The 27,942-nt window shown below is 37.6% G+C and overlaps 2 protein-coding genes across 2 annotated transcripts in view; both read left to right on the top strand.

Annotated features, from left to right (window-relative positions):
• Window positions 1–27,942, top strand: part of LOC134665842 (protein croquemort-like) — a 407,398-nt gene that overhangs the window by 34,620 nt on the left and 344,836 nt on the right. The window lies entirely within an intron of this gene.
• On the top strand, window positions 428–27,388 carry LOC134665089 (protein peste-like). Its single transcript, XM_063521907.1, has 10 exons — window positions 428–583; window positions 14,894–15,022; window positions 18,435–18,573; window positions 18,796–18,953; window positions 21,023–21,238; window positions 21,707–21,838; window positions 22,426–22,597; window positions 23,061–23,263; window positions 23,490–23,563; window positions 23,753–27,388. Exons 2-10 carry the CDS (start codon window positions 14,903–14,905, stop codon window positions 24,021–24,023), a joined length of 1,485 nt encoding a protein of 494 aa, XP_063377977.1. The 5' UTR covers window positions 428–583; window positions 14,894–14,902; the 3' UTR covers window positions 24,024–27,388.

Genomic DNA, 27,942 nt, shown 5'->3' with positions numbered 1-27,942 from the left:
ACAACAGCTGTAAGAGTATGTATAGATACAGGCGATACAGCCGGCCTAGCCAAGGTTACAATCGCTATCGCTTCGACAACGAAAAGCATTATGTCTCTCTATCACTCTTCCATATTAGTGTGACAGTGACAGTTGCGTTTCGATCGCTACGAAGCGTAAGCGATTGGCGTCTTGGCTACGCGGCCAGCTACATTAGTAAATAGGTATAGAGTCGCCTTCAGAAACATCGGAGCGGCCAAGGTGTTCACAAATAAGTATCTGAACACGCCTCTATTGTCAAGGCGTTAGAGTTCGTGTACCGATGTTTTTGATCACCTCGGCCGCTCCGATATATATGATGGCGACTGTACATTGTAGCATTTGTAGCTAATCTATCACGCGTGGGTTACGGTCATAGACTGATAAGTGTTAGTATCGTTTGAACCTTTGAAGCATGTAGACGCGCATTTTCCGTGCGAACACTGAACCCGAATGCGCGCCAAACATAATAAGATAAACTTTTAAAATGAGTGGTCATTAGTGATAGTGTGATTTGTTAAACAAATCAGTGTTGTGGTGTTTGTTGTCCGACTGTCTGAGGTTAGTTTGTTAATGATTAGATCTTAATTGTTTTATTTATTTGTGTCCGACTTACTTATAGCCTGTTATTAACTGTTTTATTAGATTGGGGCCGGATTTTTTTATTTTGTTTAGACGACTTATAAATATGACGTAGACCTTATGTATACAAGTTAACCGATAAAAAAAAACAAATGACTTCAGAGTTAAATTTTTCATATTTTTACTACTACGTACAATTAGCAATAGATAAAATTGGGTAGTGACAGTACTACAGTGGGTTTACTAGTACCTTAAATTTATATAATGCGATTTTTAGAAATAGCATAAGGGACCTATTAAGGGCCTTTCTATTACCTACATATAACATTACCTATACTTAGGTATTATTTTATGTACCTACTTACCTAAATGAGCCCTGTAACCAGAACAGCTCTTGGTAGGCATAAAAAATATTTTAGTACAAGGGTTTTTTTTTACAAAATAAGTATTTACTCTACCGTGAGGTCCATGAGTGCTTATGTAGTAGGTACTTACCTACTAGTTAGCGCACGAATTTAAGTATTTATTTTATAGGATGACAATGTTACCCCGCGTGTTGTAACCTTATGCGCCCCCACGCCAGATGTCCGGCTTCAGCGCACATTTACCCGCTTCCTCCCTGAGCCACGGAACCCACAAAAATAGTTATTTGTTTTACGAGGGGGCAAAGTTATTATTTAACCGCTCGTGCTAATATTGATACCTGAGCAAGCGAAAGATACAAAAATGGAACAACGAGCGTAGCGAGTTTTTCGAAAAATTTAATCTAGAGCGTTGCGAGGGTGCATGTCAAAGCACGAGGGTTAAACAAAATTTGCCCCCGAGTGAAACACAAAAGTGTTCACCACACCAACCCGAAGCAAATATTAAATGTAAAATATCAAACAAAATCAAATCCAAATGAATGTTTTAGGATTGCCAATGTAGGAATAATAGTTGTCCTTAATCTAATTGAAACTTAAAACTTAATTTGTAAAATAAAGGGCCGTAGACAATAAACCAAATACATAATAATAATAAACTGATAACCAATCACATTGATAATGTATCAAAATATACATGATACTAGCAAATTTATACATCCACATACGCACCTGAGATTTCTGATTTTGCTTGTATGTACAACGGTTATTAAGTAATTATAGGTAGGTACTTTATGAATGGTAATTTATAATGTGTCCGTGAAATTTCAACAAGATAACCAAGATAACTTGTTTTCGTTACTATCACAACTTCTAAACTTTCAAGAGTCCGCAACATAGTGACAACATATTATATGAGCTTAAATATTACCTGATCAAATCAGGTGCTGTGGACGCAAAGGCCAATTTGGCTCGCCGATTCTTGCCGATGACCGATATTATCATAACTACGATATTACAGATAAAATGCAGGTGCGGACGCAAGAATACCAAATTCGTGATGCTAATATTTGCGATTTATTTTTAATTTAGAGTATTAGAGGGTATTTTTTAGCCTCAAATACATTTCTTTTTTCGATCATATCGGCTGATTTAATAATTTAATACTAAACAAATATTTATTCACGAACGAAATTTTTGTTTTACGATTTTTTTCATATCTTTTGAACACATACACTAATTAGTGGAGGGGTGACACACATTTTTTTTCGGAGTGCTTATTTGCAAAAATATTTAATTTATCAAAAAATGTATGTTGGAGGTTTGTTGATATTCGTTTTGAAAAACCTATCCAATGATACCCCACAACCAACCCACATGAATTAAAGCGAAAAAAAAATAGAATAAAATGTATGGAAGGTACTTACCTTAAAAAAAAAATTTGGCATATTTATTTTACGCGTAGGTAATAGCGTAGGTAGTCTAGCGGACTCAATTTATGGTACAAATATAAGACATTATTCTGGTACAAAATTCCGCCCTATTGTGTGCTAATTATAACTTGTGCTTACGTAGATATAATCATATTCGATAAATTCAATAATCAATTACAACCTTAGAAGTAAATTAAGCTAAGTACTTACTTCCCAATTTCATACGTGGCAAAAACATGTGTTTTTACTATACACGGTGGCCAAAAAAACTGCATTCCCGTTGCCAGGGAAGTTTTGGGATTTGGTACACTGAGCAACTTTTACTATGGTAGTAACCCCGAAATCGCGAAAAAACTTTTCCCTCCCATAGAAAATGGACCAGCCTAAATGTATGAAACAGCCAAATTTTTTTGCGCGATTTCATTGTTGTTCCCATAGTAAAAGTTGCTCAGTATAATCCCAAAACCTCCCTGGCACCGGGAATGCGGTTATTTTTTAGCCACCCTGTATATATGTAGGTATATTCACTAGGTACTTAAGTTACGGTTAAAGTCAATTTATTGGCTGACTGTGTAGTGTGTCTAAAAAAAACTTATGTTCATCACCCTCCCATAACGATATTCCAGGCAATCTTACAGGACGACCTGTCGTGAAAATCAATTTTATACATATCCTAACTATTCAATACGTATTTAACTAATAGCTATTAAATTAATCAAATTAAATATTTTTAAACATAATAAACAAAAATATTAAATTAGTATAAATAATCGTCTGTATTTTAAAAGTAGTAGTATACCAAACTTTAATAATAGTACATTACTACAGAGGCCGGGACAAAAGGGGTTGCCGGCCGAAGACATATAGACGGCCGAGCGAAGCGAGGCCGGATAGGTCTGAGCGCGGGCAACCCCATTTCCCGCCGAGGTATGTATAGTGCTTTTCTCAAACATGTAATGAAATAAATAAAATAAAAAATCCACGAAACCCATGTTTTATTTATAGAAAAAACTAAAAGTAAACTACATCCAAAATATAACCAACACGTACCTATATCATTATCACGCGTATGTTTTACACGAGTCGTGTATTTTTACTACCCGTATATTTTCATGTATCTTTGATTTTTCGCCTTGTATCCGTCTGACTGTCGTTTTCGTCACATAAGTTTACATAGTCTTTCATATTGATATCATGTTTCACATACATCGTTGCTTTATGCATGGAGTAAATAAGTATAATTTCCACAGTGTTGACGAATTTGTAGTTACATTCATTTAAAATATGCCACAAAACTGTTTCTAATAAACTGTAAGCCATTTTTCTTAGTTTATCAAATAATAAAATTGCCATAAGCAACCATATACATACTTCGTCTTTGACTTGGCGGCGGAGGCAGCAAGTTATTTAAAATTAATTCTGCTTACGCTGCCAATTCCAACACCTACGATTACAATTAATTTCATTATTTCGTCGGAACTCATATTAAAGTAAAAAAATCAACAACGCACCATAAATCCAATAAAACAGAATGAAAATTTTTCAACTTTACCTTTACCTCCATCACAATTAAAAAAAAATAACTACGCGTGTTTGAGTAGACCTTTTTACGTTAGCGACGTTAAAACGTTGGCGACGTTTAGATGAAATAGTTTAAATGTTTTTATTTGTGTAGTTAAATTTATAATTTAAAATTATAAAATTTGGTTAATAATGTATTATTTATTAAGTTCATGTTGATTTTATACAAATAAAACTGCAAATTATAGCAAACATTGTTTTTTTTTTATAGGCGTAGTGGCAGTGTCATTACGAACCATACTTAAAGCCAGTACTGCCTCTAGTTTTTTTTTATGGATGAATGCCACGATGCTGCGTCACAAATATCTGTGAAATGAAAATTAAAAAAGAGGACTTTGCCGGCCTAGGCCTGCAAGATTTGTATGAAATTCCATTAAATACCTTTTGTCCTAGCCGCACCTGAAACGTCATACTTCGCAGCCTATTATAAGGAACATAACATCAATATTTCATTGCATGTTTGAGAAAAATATTTTACTTATATCGTACCTACTTGGTTCGTATGAATTAGTGACATACTTAATTAAATAAAAACCGGGCAAGTGCGAGTCGGACTCGCGCACGAAGGGTTCCGTATCATAATGCAAAAAAAAAGCAAAAAAAAACGGTCACCCATCCAAGTACTGACCACTCCCGACGTTGCTTAACTTTGGTCAAAAATCACGTTTGTTGTATGGGAGCCCCATTTAAATCTTTATTTTATTCTGTTTTTAGTATTTGTTGTTATAGCGGCAACAGAAATATCATCTGTGAAAATTTCAACTGTCTATATAGCTATCACGGTTCGTGAGATACAGCCCGGTGACAGACGGACGGACGGACGGACAGCGAAGTCTTAGTAATAGGGTCTCGTTTTACCCTTTGGGTACGGAACCTTAAAAAGAAAGCTATAATTCCCTACGGAGTTATAGGGTTCCCTTATTTCCTTTTGTGGAGCGGAATGTGTTCGGAACCCTAGCAAATGTCCACCATGCGAGGATTCGTCTGGCAACTGCAGAAAAACCTACTTATGAGAGTTATGAGTATTTTATATTACAAGTAGCTCAAGGGTCACTGCGTACAGTTTATCTGATGGGAGCAGTAAGTATTCCTCTCTGCACCCATCGAAGGCAGATACCAAAAAAATGCAAAAAATGGCGAGTGTCGTGGAACACTCGGTTGGAACGAGGTTAAGAAAGGCTGGTGATATGTTCATGTTACAGCAGAAATAAGAGATTGGGTGATCTAGTTTTTTGGTCTGAACCTAAGTCACTGTGAAAATCTTTTAATTAAGGTATTCTGTACCTCAAAACGAAAAAAATGGAACCCTTAATAGGATCACTTTGTTGTCCGTCCGTGCGTTCGTCTGTCTGTCAAGAACTTTTATTTCGATAACACGTGGAGTTGAACAGGGGGCCGATTTTTGAATTTCGATCGTTCGTTTTCGTCACTCGAAAATCGGTGGAAAACGGTGAAATGCTAATTTTTGAAATACAAGCGATAGAAATTGGGAATCTAGTAGTATTGACCACTCGTTTTCAATTCTATTAGTAGAATATAAATGCCTAGTAGTGGAGATATTATTGAACGAAATACACGAAATCGGACGGTCGAATTTCAAAAATCGGCCCCCTGGGCTATAACCGCGAAAATCGTAGTTCGCAAATTGCGGGGATTTGTCTCTGTCGCTCTAATTACGCCTTCGTTGGAGTAACGCTACGTCTTACGTAGGCGAACAACGCGCGAACGCGGCGCGGCGCGCCGCCTGACATTCGCGTGCAAATCGCGCCGCACCGCGTTCGCAACGAGATCGCTTACGTAGGACACTTCTATGGGCATCAAAGGATTGATTTCGCCGCGCCGCGCCGCGCCGCGTTCGCGCGTTGTTCGCCTACGTAAGACGTAGCGTAAAAGAGAAAGATCCCCGCAATTTGCAAATTTCGGTTTTCGCGGTAGCCGCTCAGATATCGAGTTGAAATTTAAACCATATCGCACCTGGCCGGTTTTTTTGTTAAATATGTGGATATTGTACTTGATAAGATACGGCATAGTAACCCATACGAGTATGCTCAATTGGGCCGGCTCACTGGAAAAAACTCGCTCCTACTAATCAAAATAAGTAAGAGAGAGAGTCTGTACTTCAAGACCAAAAACATGTTTATAACACATAACCCTAAATAAGGCTTACGTCGAAGGATGTGCTTGTCGCGACTCTCTGAAAAGTACCTAAGTTAAGGTACCTAATGCTTTGTCTCTCAACCTCTTCAAATCTTGCTGCACGGCTCGCGGTCCATAGAGCGTCCATTTAAGGCCACAGAGCGGCACTAAAAGGAGCAAACTGTCGTGAAATAAGACGCTGCGAGGCGGATACAGTAATTTTCTACTTGAGCCGGGACAATGGCTAGTGCGGCCGCACCGACCTGATAGCCCGTGAGGATTATTTTACAAACCGAACCGATAAGAAATAATTAGAGAAAGTAGCATTGTCGTATAGGTAGGTAGGTACCTACTTTCTTCTAACCCTTAGAACAATCTAAATTAAATCATCTTCTGCACTGTGCTGTACCGCTGAAAATAGTGCCAAAGATTTTTTTATTATATAATAGTTTTCTCAAATAATTAGTAATTCTGTTCTGTTATTACGCTGACCGTTGTGAAGAGTCAAATTAAAATTTGCATTTACCTATTCTCTATACCATTGATGGTTTAGCCGAAGATTGTTTCCAGGCATCAGGTAAGGTAATGAATTCGATCGTTGATAGAGACGAAGCTAACTCTGCACAGACTGAAGTGCCACCAAAGCGTGTCCTACGGCCTACGCATGTTTACAAGAGCTCAGAAAAAAACTCAGCAATTTAATTGTGCAAAGGAAGAAATCAAAGTAATGTGAGAAATATCTCTCTGGATCTTAATTGGGACCATTTTTCAATAAGGATCCTCTCATGTGATTAACCTTTTATGATTCTGTTTAACGGAATTGAAACATCCGCTTCGCTTTGAGTTATGAGACTTCACGATGGACTCGTCAACTCGCGACGTGGGCCTGGCATATCATTTAGGAACATATTTGATGGCACAAATAGACAGGGCAAATTTATTGTACATGTAAGCGACCGACGACAATAGTAGATTGTTAACCAAGGGTTGAAAGGCACCCATTTCTGTCGAGGTAGTTTGGCGCTCGAACGCAGTGAGAGCGCCAATAGTCCGAGACAGAAATGGTGCTTTTCACCCGAGTTAAACACTCTACTTTTCATATCGAATGCGAGGAAACCAAACAAGACAAGGCAATTTCGCAAAATCAGTAATTGAAGTACCTAATAGACCTACGGCCATTATTTTATTTCCTTAGGACTTACTTGCAATCGGAGACTTTACTTGTGTGACGATTAATAACCCCTAGCAAAAATAATTTAGGTTGCAATATTTACAAAAACACACATATTTTAACAAACTGCAGTAATTTTAAAATTATTTGTTCATTATAGTATGAAAATCAGCGGGATTTGCCTCTTACTTTTTAATTTTTTACTTTTTCGTTCTAATAGCCGCAACACACTACCGGACCGCACCGCGACCTTGGTGCACCGCACCACGTAATAAAATAATAAAAGTATTGAATATATAAAATAACAATTTAATTAATAATATAAGATATTTTTATCTTGTTTTTTATTTTATTTTCATGAATATAGTGCTAAATAACTTTAAAAACCAATTTAATATCGTACAAACGTTTAACTGTGGCTGTATAAGATTCTGCCTTTGCTCATTTACGCAAGTGTAAGGTTTAAAAAATATTTTTGGTGTATTCCTTTTGGTTCCCGCCTTATGAAATCGAGTAAATAGAATTCAACGAAAGAAATCAAGAATAATTTGTTTTTAACAATTTACTTACATCATTTTTTTTTTATAAAAAAAAGGATCAACGTGGGATTTAGTAAAATTAAACAATTACCAATTGTTCCAGGCGAGGAAATAAAGACACTATTTCTCTATTTTGTTTCCATTCAGTTGTTCGTGGGACGGGGACGCAGAGGAGTACACCACTTTTCTGCACTAGAGCATAAACGTATCACTTTCTGCGCACCTTTTAGAACAACAACGACCCACTTTCAGAGCATGAGATATGAAAAAGTATTTGGTTGGTATCACTTACCGATTACCTTACCGTGTGTTCGGTGTGTTCACTTGCCTACCAGAATATCCAAGAAGAATGCTCAGTATTAAGTCGCGGTTGGCAAGATTTTTTATCGGTTGCGTTGCGTGTGTTTCTACTTTCTACCTATACTTACTTATAGTTTGCTTCTGCTAGAATACTTTACACCCTTGAGGTGATGGATTAGGGGATGATTTTTGGGATAAAAATTATTATTGGTCCTCTCCCCGGACTAAAACTACCCCTATACCTACCAAATTTCAACTAAATCGATTCAGCAGTTTAAGCGTGAAGAGGAATTAGAAAAAAAAATATTTTTTTGTTATATATACATATGTTTTTACTTTACGGATTGGTGTCAATGTGTTACCATGAATGAATTCGGCACCCCCGGTTGATACGAAAGCGATAACAAATTTAGCCTTAGCTTACTGATGTAGATGTCAAGATAGAGTTGAGCCCCCCCACCCCTCTAAAAATTAACATAATCTTGGTGGCTCCAGCTCCACTTCTTAAATCAATCCTTGGGTTCGAAGGACCAATCCTGCCAAAGGAAATGTTTGGTTCACGAAACGCCGTCTTTCATATCGTAGAACGGCGACTCGACTATACTCAGTTATTTGCGCTAAGTATTAATTCGAATGACAAAGCCGTTCAAAGGGATTTTATCTGGGAAGAGGAGGACAGTTCCTCTGTGATATAGGATAGTAGAAAAATTATCATTTTCAATTACTGTCCAGTGCTTACTTAACTTACATAAGTGTTCTAAACTTTTCGAAGTAATGGGTGTAAGGGTGTAACCTATTATCGCAACTGATAATGTAATAAATAATAATGAAGCAGTATGACTCACGATGAACTGAATAAAAAATCAGTTTATTTGAAGGGAAATAGGCTGGGTGTTTATCTTCATAGCAAGGAGAATTTAGAATTAATTTTAAATTCTCTTTGTTCTTGAAATAAATAAAAAATTACATCTACCCCAAGCTTCCGACGTGTCGGAAGCCGGTGTTACTCGAAGCCCCAAGCAAAGAATTAACGAATACCTCGATATTGATTATCGAACGGACAATAATGACGTAACAAATTAAGACAGTTGACAATGACACGTGTTGCCCTTGGACGAAAGCGACACAAACACGACACGATATGCGCCCGCGTCGATCCGACACGTGCTCGTGAATCACGGTTACTTCTAGTAAACAGAAACACTTTACATTGTTGTCGCCATTCATGATTTGTATACTAATTAATTAAAAATATGAGTATCTTTATGTATTATTAAAGTCAACAGCACAATAATCGTGGTAAATATAAGCAGAGGTACACGAGTGGCTATAAATTAGTTTGATTTAATAAATCTTAAAATTATATCTTTAAACGAGAAATAAAATTCTTGTAGGTATATTTTTTTATTTTAAAATATTTAAAACTCTGCTCCTGTTTCGTCTTAAAAATTACCTATAACATAAGCTTTTGCCGTTAATCAGTCCAGTTACCTAGCTAATCATATAAATAAATTAGAAAGCCTTACGTAGCACTATGTTGTGTGTAAACCAGTCCATAGCGTCCATAGAACTCGATTCCCATCGGTTTGCCTATTTTAAGAGACATTTGAGCCTTTATTCTAGAAATTCTAAAGAAACAGCAAGCCAATAAACTTCGCCATACCTAAATAAACATTTTTGGCATGCCGCTATTGGTGTAAACTTAAAAAAAATCTAACAGGTAAGTACAAATAAGTTGGTTGGTTTCTTCAGAAAGTGTATCTGTAACTACCTTTAAGTTATTTCCTTTTTACTGAACCTTGGCGCGATAGGCAAAGTTTTATTCTTTTACGGTAGGTACCTAACGTATTTTTCCTGGGTTTCGTTATTTTGCGAAATAACTTTCCATGTTTCCTCATAAAGCTAAAACCAAAACAATAGCAGAGCAACCTTATAATGACGCTGGGAAGAAGTTGTATTTTCGATAAGTATTATTTTATTTGCTTCGATAGCTGGTAAATTGGTATCTAATGTAATTTGATGCGCCGGTATGATTATTATACTCGTGTATATTTACATAGGTACATATATTTACTTATCTGTAAAGAATAAATAAATTATAAACTGAAAAAGAAAATATTTGTTCTAATACTTCTAATAATATATAAATTAATTTATTGGTCTAATTTGGGTTAAGAATAATGGGCTAAGTTGGGTTTTGTGTTTATTATACTTACAACGGCTCATGAAAAAAAAAACGTACTTATACCTACCTAAATACATTACATTAGGTACTAAACTTCTGCAATGCAAATAGGTTGGATCATTTATCTAGGCATTACTACGGGTAATAGGATAAAATCTTGAGATATTAATCCTTAAAGTTAACAATAAGTTAACACATAATAATAAAATACCTATAGATAAGGTGTCATAGTCCGTTCAATCTTGTAGTGCTATGTTACAAAGTCACTGACTTATATTTGTAATCATGTTGCATATTAAATTAAGACTTAGAACTTATCGCATCTTCTTGACCTCGTAATGACGATACACTTCAGTAGGTGTAGGTACCTAGTGTAAGTAATATGTGGTTAGTCGCTCGTAATATGAGTTGAGTTCAGATACAACTTAGTAAGCAGTAATTTAACTAGGTAATTACATTCGATATATCGAAGAACGCATAATATATAGGCAATCCTTGCATTCCTTGCTTATTTGCTGGTTTTTAGGGTTCCGTACCTCAAAAGGAAAAAACGGAACCCTTATAGGATCACTCGTGCGTCTGTCTGTCTGTCTGTCACAGCCAATTTTCTCCGGAACTACTGCCCAACAAACAATTAAGCGACACTTAGCACTTATTTTATCACCTTAAGACATAGAACGGCTGTAGAATAGCTACATATTCTAAGCTTCAGGCTCTGGTGACATCAAGGTCTTTAAGAGGTCCATGTATAGCTTTAACATCCACAGTAGCCGTTTTGGCCGCTATAATGCATCTTAAGCCGCTAGTGTTATAGCTCAAAGTGAATTCTACCACCTTAATATCTATATGAGTAATAAGTAGCTGCAATTTTCACTTAAGGTTCTAAACAGGCGATAAAAAGTCTTTTATAGCTCCGTGTATCATAATCGCTACTTAACTCTCTTGTATCACTTACAGTCGAAAAGAGAAGTTATGAGTCACCGTTATCGATCATGTAGTCGCAGACGAGCGTTATTCAATACCTTAGTACATCTTATACTGTTATTAGAGTCTTACTTAGAACCTAAGCCTATAGCGCCATGTTAAGATGACCGATGAATCAATAAGCAAAACAAAAACTATTAATTAGAACGTAAATACTTCATAAAAATCGATACTTTTACTCAATATTGACTTAATGTTAGTATTGTTATATTTAAAACCGGACTTCACGTATATTGAGTAATTTTTCGATAATTAAATACGGTGGACCACAAATAAAAAAATATTATATTCAGATAAATATGCAAAGGATCAGAGGCCCATTAAAATTTTGTTAGTAATACATATAGTTTTTGACAGTGTAATTAATTTCGCCATCATAAATCCGCAGATAACTCCTGCATCAGTGAACTAAAATAATTATTTGCTTTTAATTATCCGCCATTACATTTCACTTCAAGCTGTCACAGAGCAAGCTTACGAATAATAATACAAAATGGAAACATCTGCAACCAAAGCAGATAGGGCTAAGGAAAATATGTGCAATTACCTTCTTGAGTGTTACAAATATTGACTTTAAATGCTAATATACCATCTAAAGCTGAAAGTATCATCTATATGGCCCTACACTACTACTCAAATAGTTAGTATTCGCTTATTTGGCACCCTTTTAAATCCTAAGTACGTAATCAACGCTATTACAACACTACTTTAGCGCTCTTCTACTACAACAGTTTGTAGTCACCTATATGCAACCCATCTAGCTCCTAAAGAATTAATTAACACTATTGTAGCTCCACTATACCGCTCTTATGTCTCTTTTTTTATCCGCTAACCCTACTGTAGCACTGTTATAAATCTTATGGTGATAAAATTTGTGCCCAATCCGGGGTTAAAACGGGGTTATAGCCGGCTATAACTCCTATTTTTAGAGTACTAACAACACCTAAAGAGTAAATAGGCGCTTATATAAATCTCTTCTAACCCTTAAATTTAGCGCCTAATGTTAGTTGGGTGGACCAATCAAGTTGAAATTTGGTACACATATGTAAGTTTGTGACCCAAATACGGACATGTAACGTAAACAAATGAATTTTAAACATGGGGGCCACTTTTGGGTAAATGAAAAAATTAAAAAATATTTTTTTTTAAAGTATATCATGTTATATATCAAATGAAAGAGCTTATTGTAAGGATCTCAAATATATATTTTTTATAATTTTCTAATAAACAGTTTAGAAGTTATTCAAGAAAATAGCCAAAAAATGACCATTCCCCCCCTTTATCTCCGAAACTGCTAGGTCTAAAATTTTGAAAAAATACATAAAATAGGTCTATACCTATAGATGACAGGAAAACCTATTAGAAATGTACAGTCAAGCGTGAGTCGGACTTAATTACAGTTTTTGATCCGACCCCTACGGATTTTTTAAAGAGATTTCACTCACGTTTCACATAAAAAATACATTGTTAAATTTGTTTTTTTATGAATCCAATCTAAATCACTAAGATTGTTTACTTCTCAGACCCGGTTTTCGTCGGAGGTTTTATTTTTACACGACTGCCCAAACAAAAAGAGTGTATTGTGTTCATTTATTGGTTGTTGTCTGAAAATAAACGCATTTTATATTGTATTTTTTTATTGGCTAAATAACAAACTAGCTCTGGGACACCATACCAATATTCTCCACCTTCAATCTTAATTCCAAGCAATTAGATAATTAGCCGTGAATTATTATTGGAGACAAATATTTTGCGAGAACCTTATCAGAAAAATAATCAAGTACCTATGTAGTAATTATAGGTAACTGACACGAATTTAAAACAGTTCGTATTATCTAATTACCTAGTATATTTATTTTTCTTGTTTACATTGACCTTAGCTTTCGACATGAGTAGGTACTAATGAGTAGGCTATGTGCTGTATTGAGAGTTTGAGAGTAGGTAAGTAAAGTGAAGAAGCCTTTCTTTAGATAATGTTTGTAAAGTACATCAGTTAATTATATTAGGTACCTACTAATAAATACTTAGCTTAAATAAATATTAGTATATTGCTACCGGCCAACTAGCAACTACATCTACAGCATCTATGTAGGTACCTATGTATGCTGCCGACGGCTTGAATAAATCATCTGATTCATTTTTTTTTGTCGTGAAAAATATGTCATTTTTAGGGTTCCGTACCCAAAGGGTAAAACGGGACCCTATTACTAAAACTTCGCTGTCCATCCGTCCGTCCGTCCGTCTGTCCGTCTGTCTGTCACCAGGCTGTATCTTACGAACCGTGATAGCTAGACAGTTGAAATTTTCACAGATGATGTAGTTCTGTTGCCGCTATAACAACAGATACTAAAAACAGAATAAAATAAAGATTTAAGTGGGGCTCCCATACAGCAAACGTGATTTTTGACCAAAGTTAAGCAACGTCGGGCGTGGTCAGTACTTGGATGGGTGACCGTTTTCTTTTTGCATTTTTTTCCGTTTTTTTTTGCTTTATGGTACGGAACCCTTCGTGCGCGAGTCCGACTCGCACTTGCCCGGTTTTAGTTATTTCTATTATTGTACACAGTAGAATAGTAGTTATGAATAAAAAACCGGACAAGTGCGTATAAGAGCCACATTGTTTTTAGTAGTAGGTACGATATTTGTCGTAAAAACACTTTATCCTATTTCTAAGTTAATTAATACTTAACAGTGCGACCAGTAAATAATGGACAAAAGAAAACCACCTTAGGCTAGTATAAAAAATGGACTTACAGGTTTAGTAAAATTCCCGTAGTTTTCGAGGTAATTCCGGACACTCGTTATACAGTATATTCTTACAAGATAAATAGATTACATTATGTAGGTAGATAACCTACATCGATTGCTAAAATCATGAGCCATACATAACATATTATCTCGTTGTCAGGTAAACAACAAGTGTTCACGATTGCAACTTTCACAGTAGTATATTGGAATCCTGACGATAAAACAGGGTTAAATATTTAAATTAATGAGATTAATTGCCATATTAGAGATATAAAGTAACTAAGTAATTAAAAAAATCACAAATATTGAAATTTGCTGTATAACAGCAACATCACATCATTACAACATGGATAAATTAAAAACAACATTAATTAGGATTTAAAGATAATTTAAAGAACGCTCTGAACCGAATGCTAATACTTAATTCTGCATGCGGGTAATTCCGAATAGGTACTTCAGATTTCACAATGTCGAGTCCGAAAACAGACTCTAACACGATGGAATTACGGGTGATTTTTGGAATCATCCGACATCTTTAATGATAATTATTGTTCTTTTGCATAGCAAAGGGAATAGATAGATTGTATAGAGAGTTAGGTTATACTCTCTACCAAGAAACCTAGCAGACCCTTGATGTATAGAGGGTTATTGTCATAATTTTAATCACATTAAATTTACTGCCATCTTTCGAACTAAAACTAATAATGAAAATTAATAAAAATGTAGGTATATTTTCTGTTTTGGGACATGCCGCATATTATATCATAGGATAAAATATAGTAGGTACCTATTACAGGATATTTTTTATTTCTTATTTTTATTCAATTAGTTATGTCAATATTTCAGGAGGCGAGGCGTGAGCGATGCGCGGGCGCACGCCGCGCTGGCGTTGCGTGTTCGCGGTCGTGTGCGCGCTGCTCGCTGCCGCCGGCATCGCCATCTCGCTCACCTGGGGCCGGGTCTTCGACTCCGTGGTGGCGCGAGTGAGTTACATGTTACAGTAGAAACTGCCGGACTAGCCAAGGTTACAATCGCTATCACTTCGACAACGCATTATGTCTCTCTATCACTCTTCCATATTAGTGGAACAGTGACAGTTGCGTTTCGATCGCTACGGAGCGTAAGCGATCGGCGTCTTGGCTCCGCGGCCTGCTGCTGCTGTCTTCTGTGCTCTGCTGGGGCCGGGACCGGGCCTTCGAGTTTGCGCTGATGCGAATGAGTACACGTGAAACAAAGTTTTGGGAGGTTTGAGCGCTAGCCGTGTGAGTATCTTAGTACTCCTCGCCGCTGGCATTCCGGTCTCGTTCTCCTGGGGCTCTCTTTATATAATAGGGTAGATAAAGTTAAATAGTCTAGGAAGCGCATCGTATGTATAGGCACCCGTTCTTTATCAGCGGAAGGAATGCTAATTCGCTAATTTTATTGCGATTATAATCGTTTACAATCAATGCTTCTTACTTTGACTGTTGCGTTTTAACAAATTATTCATGAACATGATAATGACATCAAATAATACTAACGTATTAAAATATACGAAAACGGCCAAAACTTCGCCGCGTGTTATTCAAGGGCGCATGAGGGAAGCCCTGCAAGCCGTTCTAATCTCCACACGTGGCTAACGAAGTGCTATTAACTTGATGGGTCACGTGGTTCATTTCCATATTGCCCTTCACAAGCGATTCAAGCAAGCATTGGTAAAATTGGTTACCTATTTAAGTATAACAAGCTCTTAAAGGTTTTTTTACTAGTTAGAGACCCTTAGAGGGTTGAATTGCAATTGAACCTCATCAACAATTACCTATTCCCAAGAGCCTCTCAAAGTATTTCAGCTTAAAGGTTATTTATTAATCGTCGACTAACATTGGTCTACTTTACAAAGTAGGCGCACTATTTACCAGATTATGCAGATTAAGTAACTACTCGCCTAAAGGTCAAATCAACGTCTTATCGCTCTTATCTCAATAATAGGTACAGGGTTCGTATCCCACTGAACTTCGTACAGTCCATCTGTCCTGTTGAAATAATTCATTAGCTCAATTGCTGACCTTTCCAGCCTTCAAGGACCATGTTGGATCCCTAGAGGACACGCCAGCCGTGTCCAATATTAAGTAATGGGTACCTTGAATCTGGGGAGGTAATAAATAAAAGACACGGGCAAGGTTAGCGCTTAGCACGCTACGCGTAATAGCGAGCAAGTACCTAGCGACCATGTACCTACACACATTTTACTGACACTTCGTAAACATTCTTGCAAAGATGTAATAGACTGAGGGATGTCCCCATAAAAAGAGATAACGAAACGAAATAAACGAAAACCCTATAGCCTCTTGTTAGTTTGGCATTCCTGATGCTATGTATCTTTATTAATTGATTCGGGCGTTTGGACTCCTCGGTGGTGGTCAGAGTACCAGGCCACCAAAGTAGTAGGCGTAGGTATTCGAGTCTATTACCTACCCAAACACACGTAGGATAGACTGCTAAACTCAAAACCCTTTCTCTTAAAATTTTCGTAGTCCACCAAAATTAGCTCAGAGCGTGACTCGATCAGTTATTTAAATCCGTTCAAAATATTAAATTTAACGAGTCATTAGGTACAAACCTTTGCGTGCTTACCACTCTGTGGTTATAATAATTAAATACCTAGGTGAAGTATGTATAAAGTAAGTAAGTATATCTAACATGTCTCCTGAACAGATAATTTTCAAATTGTACCGTTGCTCTCCAGTTAAAACAAAACAAAACAAAATGTCACCTACACGTTTGTTAAAGAATGCACTTGTAGCAATTAAGTAAGTAGTAGGTACTCGGTCAAAAGTGCGAATTAATAATCGCACTCACACGGCACCTTGACTTCAATTTGTTTAATAAAACCGGGATAAGCCTGTTGGTTGGGTCAAACGATCTGTTGATCCAACCAACCAGATGTCCATTGTCCAATCATATTGATGATTGATTGATGATTTGCGCAATTGGCGGTCATGCGCACGGTCGTTAATTGATGCTTTCTGTCAATTTCGATCCACCAAGTGGCCTCTGATAAAAAGTTGATTGGTGTTATACACTTTAAATATTTGTTGTTGTCATTAGAATAAATAGAAGTAAACACACTGTGATGATAACTTGCTGCGAGTGATGCGTCTTTGTGTAAATTAGAGGGACTCTCTGCCTACATATATTTAGCTTAGTTCTACCATTCTCTTGTTCTGTCGCAATGTTTTCTCTCATTGATTAGACATTATTACACGACCACAGAATAAATAATAGTACTACCGTACAGAAAGGAAGCTTCCTACAAAACCGAAGTTTGACAGCGGTTCAGGGTCGAATCATGCTATCCCTTTCTAATACATGGCACTATCCCTTTCGGCCAATTAGGGTTGTCAAAATTCAAGTGATTATCTTATCTGTGGTCGTGCACGCAAAAGGAAGTCAAGTGGTGCCAACCCTAATAATTGCTCGGAGCAATGCTGAGCCGAGCGGAGCCGAGTTTGGCCGAAGTCAGGAGCTTCGCACCCCTGACACGACTGCCAAAAAAAGAGTGTATTGTTTTCAGCGTTCATGTTTGTATGTGAGTTTCTTTATTCCACCATAATTTTAACGACGTTTCTTATAAGTATGTTATACTTGAGCTAAACAATCTTGATCCCAGTTATTTTTCTACATTTCAATTTCTAATTTTACTAGTAGGTATTGCAACTTTTCAATTTGTAGTCTATTATTTAAAAAAAATAAAAGATTTCAAAATAAATAAATTTTTGTCAAAAAAAGGGTTCATTTACCTAATAGATTTTTTTGTGTGTGTTTTTTATCTGTATTTTGTATGTAATTCGACATTAAGAGACCATATACATCTCTTAGTAATTGTAATACGTTAGATTGAATTGTTAGTTTTATTTTATAAAATTGTTGATGTTATTATTTTTGCTTTTATGTAAATTCAATGTTGACGTGTAAAAGTGCCCTTGTGGCCTATTTGCTGAATAAATGTTGATATTTGATATTTGATATTTAATAACGTGTCGATATTATCTCAGAAACACAAGTGCATAACTTAGTTATTCCCCTATATGGATGGGACGACGGGACGTGCGGCAAAGCACTTCACACCTCTTTTGTCCTTTTGCATTCATAGATAAAGTTTTATGACCAATCGGTGCAATGTTTCGTTAACTATAATTTAATATGCATATTTGTCAGGTCAATCCCGTTATGCCTATAACAATTGGACCTCGGCTCCCCCCGTAATCACAGACGTCTAGCCTCGAAAAATACTCTACACCACGACGATAAATTGCTCTATATAGGTTGTTACTGTTGTTAGTAAGGTCTGTCTTCTAAACACATTAAAATAAAGTCTACATGGCATACTATTGAAGTGATTCTATTTGGTTTCAGCAAGTGGCCCTGGTGCCAGGGTCTCGATCGTTCCGCGAGTGGGAGGCGCCGTCTGTGCCACTCTTCATGGACGTCTACCTCTTCAACTGGACCAATTCGGAGAATTTCCCGGAGGAAAAGCCCAACTTGATGCAGTTAGGTAAGTGCGTCGTACAGTAAAAGTATTAAATAATGACACGAACAAAGTATCAAAAATTATGCCATATGTTCTTCCCAAGTTCTTCCTTAAAGTGAAATTTTGATTTAGGTATATACCGCCTTTTTACCCTTAACGCGGTGAGATTAGGAATGAAAGTTTGCATAATATAATTTCTATGCGTTAAAATGAGTAAAGCTTATATGTACTAATTGTTATTTCCAGGTCCATACCGCTTTAAAGAGCACCGGCAGCACGTGAACGTGACGTGGCACGTGAACAACGGCTCGGTGGCCTACCGCACGCTGCGGAGCTGGCACTTCCACCCCTCCAGCAACGGCAGCCTCGACGACAACGTCACCATGCTCAACATCATAGCTGCGGTAAGTGAACAACGGCTCGGTGGCCTACCGCACGCTGCGGAGCTGGCACTTCCACCCCTCCAGCAACGAGAGCCTCGACGACAACGTCACCATGCTCAACATCATAGCTGCGGTAAGTGAACAACGGCTCGGTGGCCTACCGCACGCTGCGGAGCTGGCACTTCCACCCCTCCAGCAACGGCAGCCTCGACGACAACGTCACCATGCTCAACATCATAGCTGCGGTAAGTGAACAACGGCTCGGTGGCCTACCGCACCCTGCGGAGCTGGCACTTCCACCCCTCCAGCAACGGCAGCCTCGACGACAACGTCACCATGCTCAACATCATAGCTGCGGTAAGTGAACAACGGCTCGGTGGCCTACCGCACGCTGCGGAGCTGGCACTTCCACCCCTCCAGCAACGGCAGCCTCGACGACAATGTCACCATGTTCAACATCATAGCTGCGGTAAGTGAACAACGGCTCGGTGGCCTACCGCACGCTGCGGAGCTGGCACTTCCACCCCTCCAGCAACGGCAGCCTCGACGACAACGTCACCATGCTCAACATCATAGCTGGGGTAAGTGAACAACGGCTCGGTGGTCTACCGCACCCTGCGGAGCTGGCACTTCCACCCCTCCAGCAACGGGAGCCTCGACGACAACGTCACCATGCTTAACATCATAGCTGCGGTAAGTGAACAACGGCTCGGTGGCCTACCGCACGCTGCGGAGCTGGCACTTCCACCCCTCCAGCAACGGCAGCCTCGACGACAACATCACCATGCTCAACATCATAGCTGCGGTAAGTGAACAACGGCTCGGTGGCCTACCGCACGCTGCGGAGCTGGCACTTCCACCCCTCCAGCAACGGCAGCCTCGACGACAACGTCACCATGCTCAACATCATAGCTGCGGTAAGTGAACAACTAACTTCTACTCAACAACATAGCTGGGCTGGACCTGCTTATTGTAAATGAACATCTAAGACCGGATAAAACCTATGGTTTCAAGCGTTTCGTAAAGTATTTCGCTACATATGAAATCTCCTTACTTATGCTACGACGTAGCACTTCATAACCTATGTAGCTATCTATAAGTAGGTAGGTATATTGTAAGGTAGTATATTTTGCTAAAAAGAGTTGTTACTATTATATAACTTTCACTGCTTCATCATTATCTATAATTATTTAAGATACGAGTAACTATATGTAAAAATAAAAGATTATATAATAGGTAGGTAGATAAACAACGTGTTTGTTGAAAACAAGAATTCCGCTAATAAGTTCCAAACGATTTGTAATTATATGCCACGGATATTCCCGGACTCAAACTCGGACTGCCGTCTAGTTACAAGCTATTTAAGTCAACGACTTTTGTATAGGTACCTAATACGTACATATTTATATACACATTGAATTAGGTATTTTACTGAAAAGAAAAAGTTTTGATCCTGTACAATTGCGTAACCCTTACCTAACAAGCGGACTGCATATCGTTAACATTCTCGCGTAATCCCGCTATGACGTTACGTAAAAGGATAACGAGCGACTAGCCTTCAGCTCATCTTCGCTTTCTATACATGAGCAGCCTTTGAACGGAAAGCTTTCTATGTTATTAGTGAGCAATTACCAAGACCTTTCAGATTGTAAGTTTTGTTCCCCTGGGTCAGGCACAAATACGAAACATAACATAACACGTAACGTGTGTATTGTGTAACGTGTAATATTGTTTACAATATTCCTACCAACCAGTAAACACGTAAACGAAATATAAATAATAGGTAATTATTTGAATTTCAAAAAGTTGCATGTGGCTTTCAACTCCGCTGATGCATTGCTCAAATGCTCAGTGCTCACCCCTGCTTTATAATATAAATTACTGGTCTAATCAAGTAATAAACGTTCAATAATAAAGCTTTTTTTTTATTAATTGGGAAAACAGACTTCTTACCACTAAGTGCTACGCTCATAGCGCGTAGCCACGATTTCGCCGTATGTAGCGCGTAGTCGCTACGAACAGTGTACCCGACAGTCGGGTTCTTGGCCCTGAATGTGTTAAGGTAGCTTACCGGTCCTTTCCAATTCCAGTCAGCGATCTACAGCGCTCGAGGCTGGGGCTTCTTAGAGCAGAAGATGCTCTCCATGTCGCTGGCCATGTTCGGGCAGCACATGGTGGTGTCGAAGCCGGCTCGGGAACTCCTATTCGAGGGCTACGAGGACGCGCTGCTGGACGTGGCCAAGACCTTGCCGGCCAGCGCGACCGGCGGCGCCCCGCCTGTCGACAGATTTGGACTGTTCTACGAAGTATGTATGTGTTTTTCTCTAGGCCCACTTTCACCACTCCACTAACCCGAGGTTAACCGGTTAAACCTGGCGTTAAACATGGTTACCAGTACAATTTGACACTAGGTTAACGGTTTAACCGCTTAATCCCAGGTTGGTGGAATGGTGCAAGTGGGCCTTAGATACTTAGTAATAGCTAGCGTTTTGTACTTATGATTGTTTTAATTGTTAAGCAACATTAGACTCAAGGAGATACACACGCAATGCCGGTAGACACGCTTCGAATAGGGGAACAATTTTCACAGGACCTATAGGGGGTTTATGAGTCTAGAATTGTACACATACATATGACTATTTATTAAGTAAGATGCTAGGATTATTATCAATATAATCAAGTAACAGATTTCCGATAATATTGCTCGAATATTACGAGTACTCCTTAAACGATCTTTAGTAACAACATATCGCCGTCTATCGTGTTGTTTTCAGAGGAATAACTCAATCACGACCGACGGCTACATGGAAGTGTCCACAGGGGTGGAGAGCGGCACTCTACCAGGTCAGGTGCTGCGGTGGAACTACCAGGACTATCTGCCGTACTACACTGAGGAGTGCGCCAAGGTATCTACTACTCATATCAAGAGTCATAATAAGATCTGAAGGAGATGAAGGTTTCATCGTACTGATTTACACTTTCACGATTTTCACACGTTATTACTATAATGAGCTTAATCTCGTATACTTACTTAAAATATTTAAAAAATTGTGTGGGAAGCCATTGCTATGAAAAAAAAAAACATTGCCATTTCAATCGGGCGTTCAACCGTGGAGAGCATAAAATCGGATTAACAGAGTTAAGGGGTTTGCAACTTTAGGTATTGTCAGCTTAAATCGCATATCTACTTTTAGGTACAAATCATGTAAAGGGACACAAAATAAGATTCATAACAGTCAAGATACAAACTGCATATGTATATCATGAAGCAGGTAGTTAGTTGTGGCGTAAACTTCATTGAGCTAAAACGTAACGTAGGTACCTGGTCTACATAACTACGAGTATTGCTCCGCTAGCCAATTTATTAGGCACTAATCTGTGCATCTTGTGTAACAGAGCTAGGATTAAGAAAGGCTTCTTCGAAACTTCACGAGCTAGTCAAATTATAATACACAAGGGTCATAGTGCTTTAATGTGATCAAAATTATTCCAGCTGAGGGGGAGCGCGGGCGAGTTCCTGCCCCGGGACCTGACGGAGCGCTCGACGGTGACGGTGTTCGTGCCGGACCTGTGCCGTTCCATACAGCTCACGCACAAGCTCAGCGGAGAGTTCGGAGGTCTCCCCTATCACCGCTATTCCGTCGCGCCGGAGAGCTTCGATAACTGTGAGGTTCTCAAAACACATCTTGTTCCAACATTCTTCAATAGGTAGAAGAACATTATTCAGGAGGTAGAAGGTTAGGTCAGGGTCTGAAAAAAAAAACAAATTAGGAACGTGAAAATTTGCGCTAGTCGACAATCCGTATTCACCTATTTTTATAATAGTGTATACCAAAAAATTAAACTGATCCTCGCGGCAGATTGGACGGTAGACTAGCTCGACCCATGGTAGAATGGCTATTGACAAAAGGGCGTAGCCATGCAGCCAGTGAACTAGGGAACGGCAAATTCATATCACCGGTGGCCTTAAGGAGGGGCAGAGAGACATACATTGTATGTAAAATTTGAACTCCCTCCTGATTCTACCTGTCTACGCCCATGGCTAATATTGATGGTGGTGGTGTATAACTAGGAAATCCTTCGTTCTTTACTTTTGGGCTTCATAGCATAAATGCATGATGGTTTCAGCAACGTCCTCTCACCACAACACGTGCTTCTGCAACGGCGACTGCTCGTGGGGCGGAGTGATGAACGTGTCGGCGTGCCGCTACGGCTCGCCCTCGTTCATCTCGCTGCCTCACTTCCTGCACGCCGACCCGGCGCTCGCTGCCGCCGTCTCCGGCTTGCAGCCCGACGAGGACAAACACTCCTTCTACTTCTCTGTGGAGCCGGTCAGTACACTATCAACATTATTGTTGCATTACCAAATATTGCCATGGTTTCTAAAATTTTAACATCGTCGTTTATTCTTGAGAGAGGGGTCGTAACATTGCGATTGCTGCTTTCGTGATCCTTCTCAGATATGCTATACTGGCTGCTGGGTGAGCATACCTATATCGGATCTTGGTTGCAGATTACATCTTCAACCATAAAAAAATAGATATATTTATGTTTCAGAAACTTGGTGTGCCACTCGAGGTTGCCGCCAGGTTCCAGCTGAATATTCTAATTGAACCGAATCCTAATATTGCGTAAGTGTTAATTTAAGTATCAATAATACAAATATAAATTGAGATGGGGTGGAAGAGAGCACAGAAAAGTCATCATCAATTTATATTTAACAGGTGTTCATCATTTCATTTTTAGATAGCTGAGATAAATTAACATCATTATAAAACTTATTAGCAGCTGTGCTAAAAAGCCATAATGTTTAATTACAGGTTATACGAGAAAGTGCCAAAAATGCTCTTCCCGATATTTTGGGTGGAGCAGAGCGTGCAAACTGAAGTAAGCATCATAGAGGAGCTGGTGTACGCGCGCGCCACCTTGGACTGGGGCGCGACCGTGTGCGCGTGCGCCGCGCTGCTGCTGCTGGTGCTGGTGGCGCTGGCCACGTGCTGCGTGCCGCGCCACAAGTACGCGCGCCCGGCGGATGGCGCCATCATCAGCGAAAAAAAGGATGAAGCAGAGATGAAGCTGAACAATCTGTGATAAAATTGACGATTTTGATGCTGAATGTGATTGTCAGTATTGTCACTCAATCCCGGTTCTCGGTCTAGTCTCGAAGACTGATTGAAAGACATTTTGTGCGCCTCGGGAAGCGATAGGGTGCAAGGGAGGTAATGAAGTTACAAGCGATAAAGAGTGTCCAGCTGACTAAATGTTACCATTTAATAAGTTAACATAGGTACGTATAATAGATATGTCTACCCTTTTCTTCTCTATTTATTTGTGACTTGTATAAAGCATTTAACAAGGGTTAAGGAAAGAACAGAATATAATATTTAATGTTTATCTACCTACCTCAAACACATTATTTCCATCAAATTTTGAGTTAGATAGTGAAATTCCTGAAAGAAGGTATGTAGAGACCTCTCTACCCACCCAATACTTAACCTTGAACTTTATGTTGACAAAATCAAAATTTCATTTTGCTTGGCATTTGGCTTGGTATGCCCATACGTCAAACCTTGCCAAGCAAAATGAAATTTTGATTTTGTCAACATAAAGTTCAAATTAGAATGGAACAGGAGACCTTTTTATAGATCTCTAGGTTAAAATATAGCCAATACCTAAAATACGTAATAGCGAATATGAGCATGATTCGAACAAAAATTATACAAGCTCAGCTGCTTTAAATAGAAATTTATTTTGCGTCTGGTAAGTAAAGTACATATATAAATATTTAACCTCATGGACTCGTAAAAGAGGCCTAAACGAGGATTTTTTTTATTCTTGATACAATTTTGAGGTAGATAGGTTATAGAGTCTGTGCGAAAAGAGTCGTGGAATGTATGGAGCCCAATACCTACATTCCACGACTCTTCTCTTCCCGAAGAGATTACAGTGGGTTAGGTATACGGATGTCGTTGATAATCTAGTTACACTTGTATTGTAAGCATACCCGTACTAACTCGGTGCACGAATACTAAAGTGATGTACCAAAATATTTTATCGACAAAATATTACTTACATCGATATTACTCTCAACATCTAGATTTTACTCCATATAAATAAATACTATTATTTTGTCTGGATTTTAAAATAAAAACAGTAATCAAATTAAAACGTGTATTGTTTTCAGTGAAAAGTCTTTTCAATTTACAAGTGATTTCATAGTATGATTATTTTGACTGAAACTACATCGGTATACTTTATTATCTTAAGAGGCTCGATATCAGACATAATATAGAACCTCTTTATAATAATCGAGAATTTTTCATAGCATACATATATAATAATATATATCATAGCAAACATAATTATGCTTGTAAGATATGTAACAATTATTTTTATACAGTTAGGTGTAATCTTATTATTGACAAAATTACTCATTTGATTAATGATAAATAATACATCATTAGTGATAATTTGTAGGTAAATATTAAGTATTAAATCATGATAAGAATGGGATGTAACACATAATATAAGTCGTTTTTGAAGATATACATGGAATAACATTGTAAATGATAGAGTACGCAGCAAAATAAGTACAATATCATTCTAAATCTAGGTATAATGTATATAGTTTTTACATTAATTAAGTAAAACACAAAAGCTAGAATGGGCTTTAAAAAAACATATCTAATCCATAATTAATCACTCATATGTCTCTTAATAAAATATAACACACAATTTAAATTAAAACATCGTGTATAAATTAATAATGTATCCATCTGACAATATGTCCATTTACAATAAGTAAATTATTATTTTATAATGATAAAAAAGCGTTAGTTTCGAATCCCATTCTCATTGCGGTCGAATAATTACTATTATGAGAGATGAAATGCAGAATAATTAGATGGATATTAATTTGTTTCCTTTATTCAATTAGGGTCTTAGGTTAGGATTTTACAATGTGAGTATAAAAGTAAAATATAAAAACACTTACAAAACATTACAAAAATATAAACACATTATAAAAAACCTAACCTAGGGTGCCGCCGGTGTAATTTGTTATTATTATGAATTATCGTTCGAACCAGCCGAGAGTCCACGTTGGTGGCTTAGGAAATGCGCGTACCTACAAATTAAGAATAATATCTGTGTCTTAAAAAGGAACACTATAAATATAAAAAATTCCAGAAAAATATTTTTCTTCCGGGGGTCGTAACCGGTATTTACTTATCTATTTTAAAAAGTCACTCCGCAGATGTAAGCATTACGGGCAACTAGTGACAAGAAAAAGTTGATCCACATAAGCCGCCACTTTTAGTTTATTTCTATAAGTAGTTTACAGATGGTTATTTTTGTATTTAGATAAGCTCCGAAAAATTGTATTCGTATATTTAATAAATCTTGTAAATTAAGATAGAGCTATCTCTATATTAATTTACCAAGCGAGTTTTATAGCCCACGCTGTGCAAGAGTTATTTTCAACGTCAATCTTATATGAAATTATGACGTATAAATAACACTTGCACTGCGTGGGCTATCAAAATCGCTACAGACTTTTCTAGGTATACATTGCCAACATGACCAAATATCTTTAAGGATGTGCGTTTTGTCATCTAATTAAAAATCTAATTTTATGACATGATAAGTACACAGTGTAGGTATTGTGATACAATATATTTATTATTTATGTGTGTATATTTACTGTTAATGTTTATTTACAGTTACGTTTCGTAATAGTATCTAAACCTAAATCAGGATTTTTTATGAATGTACGTAGGTATATATATATAGGTATATATTTTTATACAAAGAGTATATTTTTGTATGTATGGACAATGAAATCGCTGTTTCTTAAGCGCATGCTTATAATATTTAATACAAATTATTGCGCATAACAAAATAAAGACCGTCCTATGTGGATTTTTATGTTTTAAATTTTGTTTGGTTGTGGAAAAAAGTGTAGGTAAATACCTAGATGAAATTAGTCAAAACTGAGCGTTGTAAATATTATATAGAAAATGTTGCAATCCAGAAATCATACCCTAAATAAGGGTGAAATAGGAGAATGGTTTGTTTAGGAGTGCTGCCATGCCATTAATGAATTCCACTCGACGCGGGAGAAACCGCGAGCGATAGCTAGTATTATATATTGTTCTTTTTTTTAGCATTAGAAAGAACACCACAGAAGCAAGCGAGCAGTTTTTATCAGGCTCTTTAATTGATAATAATTATTGAATTATCTAATGTAGGATGGCAAATACATATAATTTACTTCAAATTATTACCGCTAAAAGTGCCGGATTTGGAACCACACGTTTACTTCTGCGAAATTCTTTCTAATGCTAAAAAAACGGACTACAGTATGAAATATTATTAATGGTTTAGAAGTAGGTAAATCTCATTGTTATCCATTTACAAAATTCAACGTAGTTACTAAAAAAATGATGTTTAGGTATTATAACCAGAGCTCGGATAGGGTGAGCTATTTGCCTTATAATTTGACATGTCTTATGTCATATATAAGGCAAATAGCTCACCCTATCCGAGCTCTGATTATAACTGAGTGTATGTATAAAGATTATACGTAGGTACCTCTTTACAAAAGACGACGTGACAACTGTACTTTACTATAAGTAGTTTTGGTCAATGGCCAGAGGTAAAGTTTTTCTCTCTCTCTGTTTTTACTCCAGAATTCAGAAATATGTCACCGTAAGACTATGTATAACGCTGCTATATACCGAGATGCAAGAGATTGATTCGCACGTAAAATTAAATTATGAAAATTGTATGCTATATACAACAAAATTAAACAAAATAATAAATAATAAAAAAATGAAACTTTGTATTATTAAATCTCCGTTCTATTTGGTTAGGTACTCTAATAGGCACCTAATTTGATGGGCACAGGATGCACTGATGATTAAGATAGGTTTGGCGAGGGATTGTCTTATTTCTAACATAGACAGAGAAATCATACTGTCTTTGTTTATGCCAGGTAGTACCAGCACCT

The sequence above is a fragment of the Cydia fagiglandana genome, chromosome 1 (genome assembly GCF_963556715.1).
Source record: "Cydia fagiglandana chromosome 1, ilCydFagi1.1, whole genome shotgun sequence".
NCBI classification, from domain to species: domain Eukaryota; kingdom Metazoa; phylum Arthropoda; class Insecta; order Lepidoptera; family Tortricidae; genus Cydia; species Cydia fagiglandana.
This window is presented reverse-complemented; position numbering and strand designations above follow the sequence as displayed.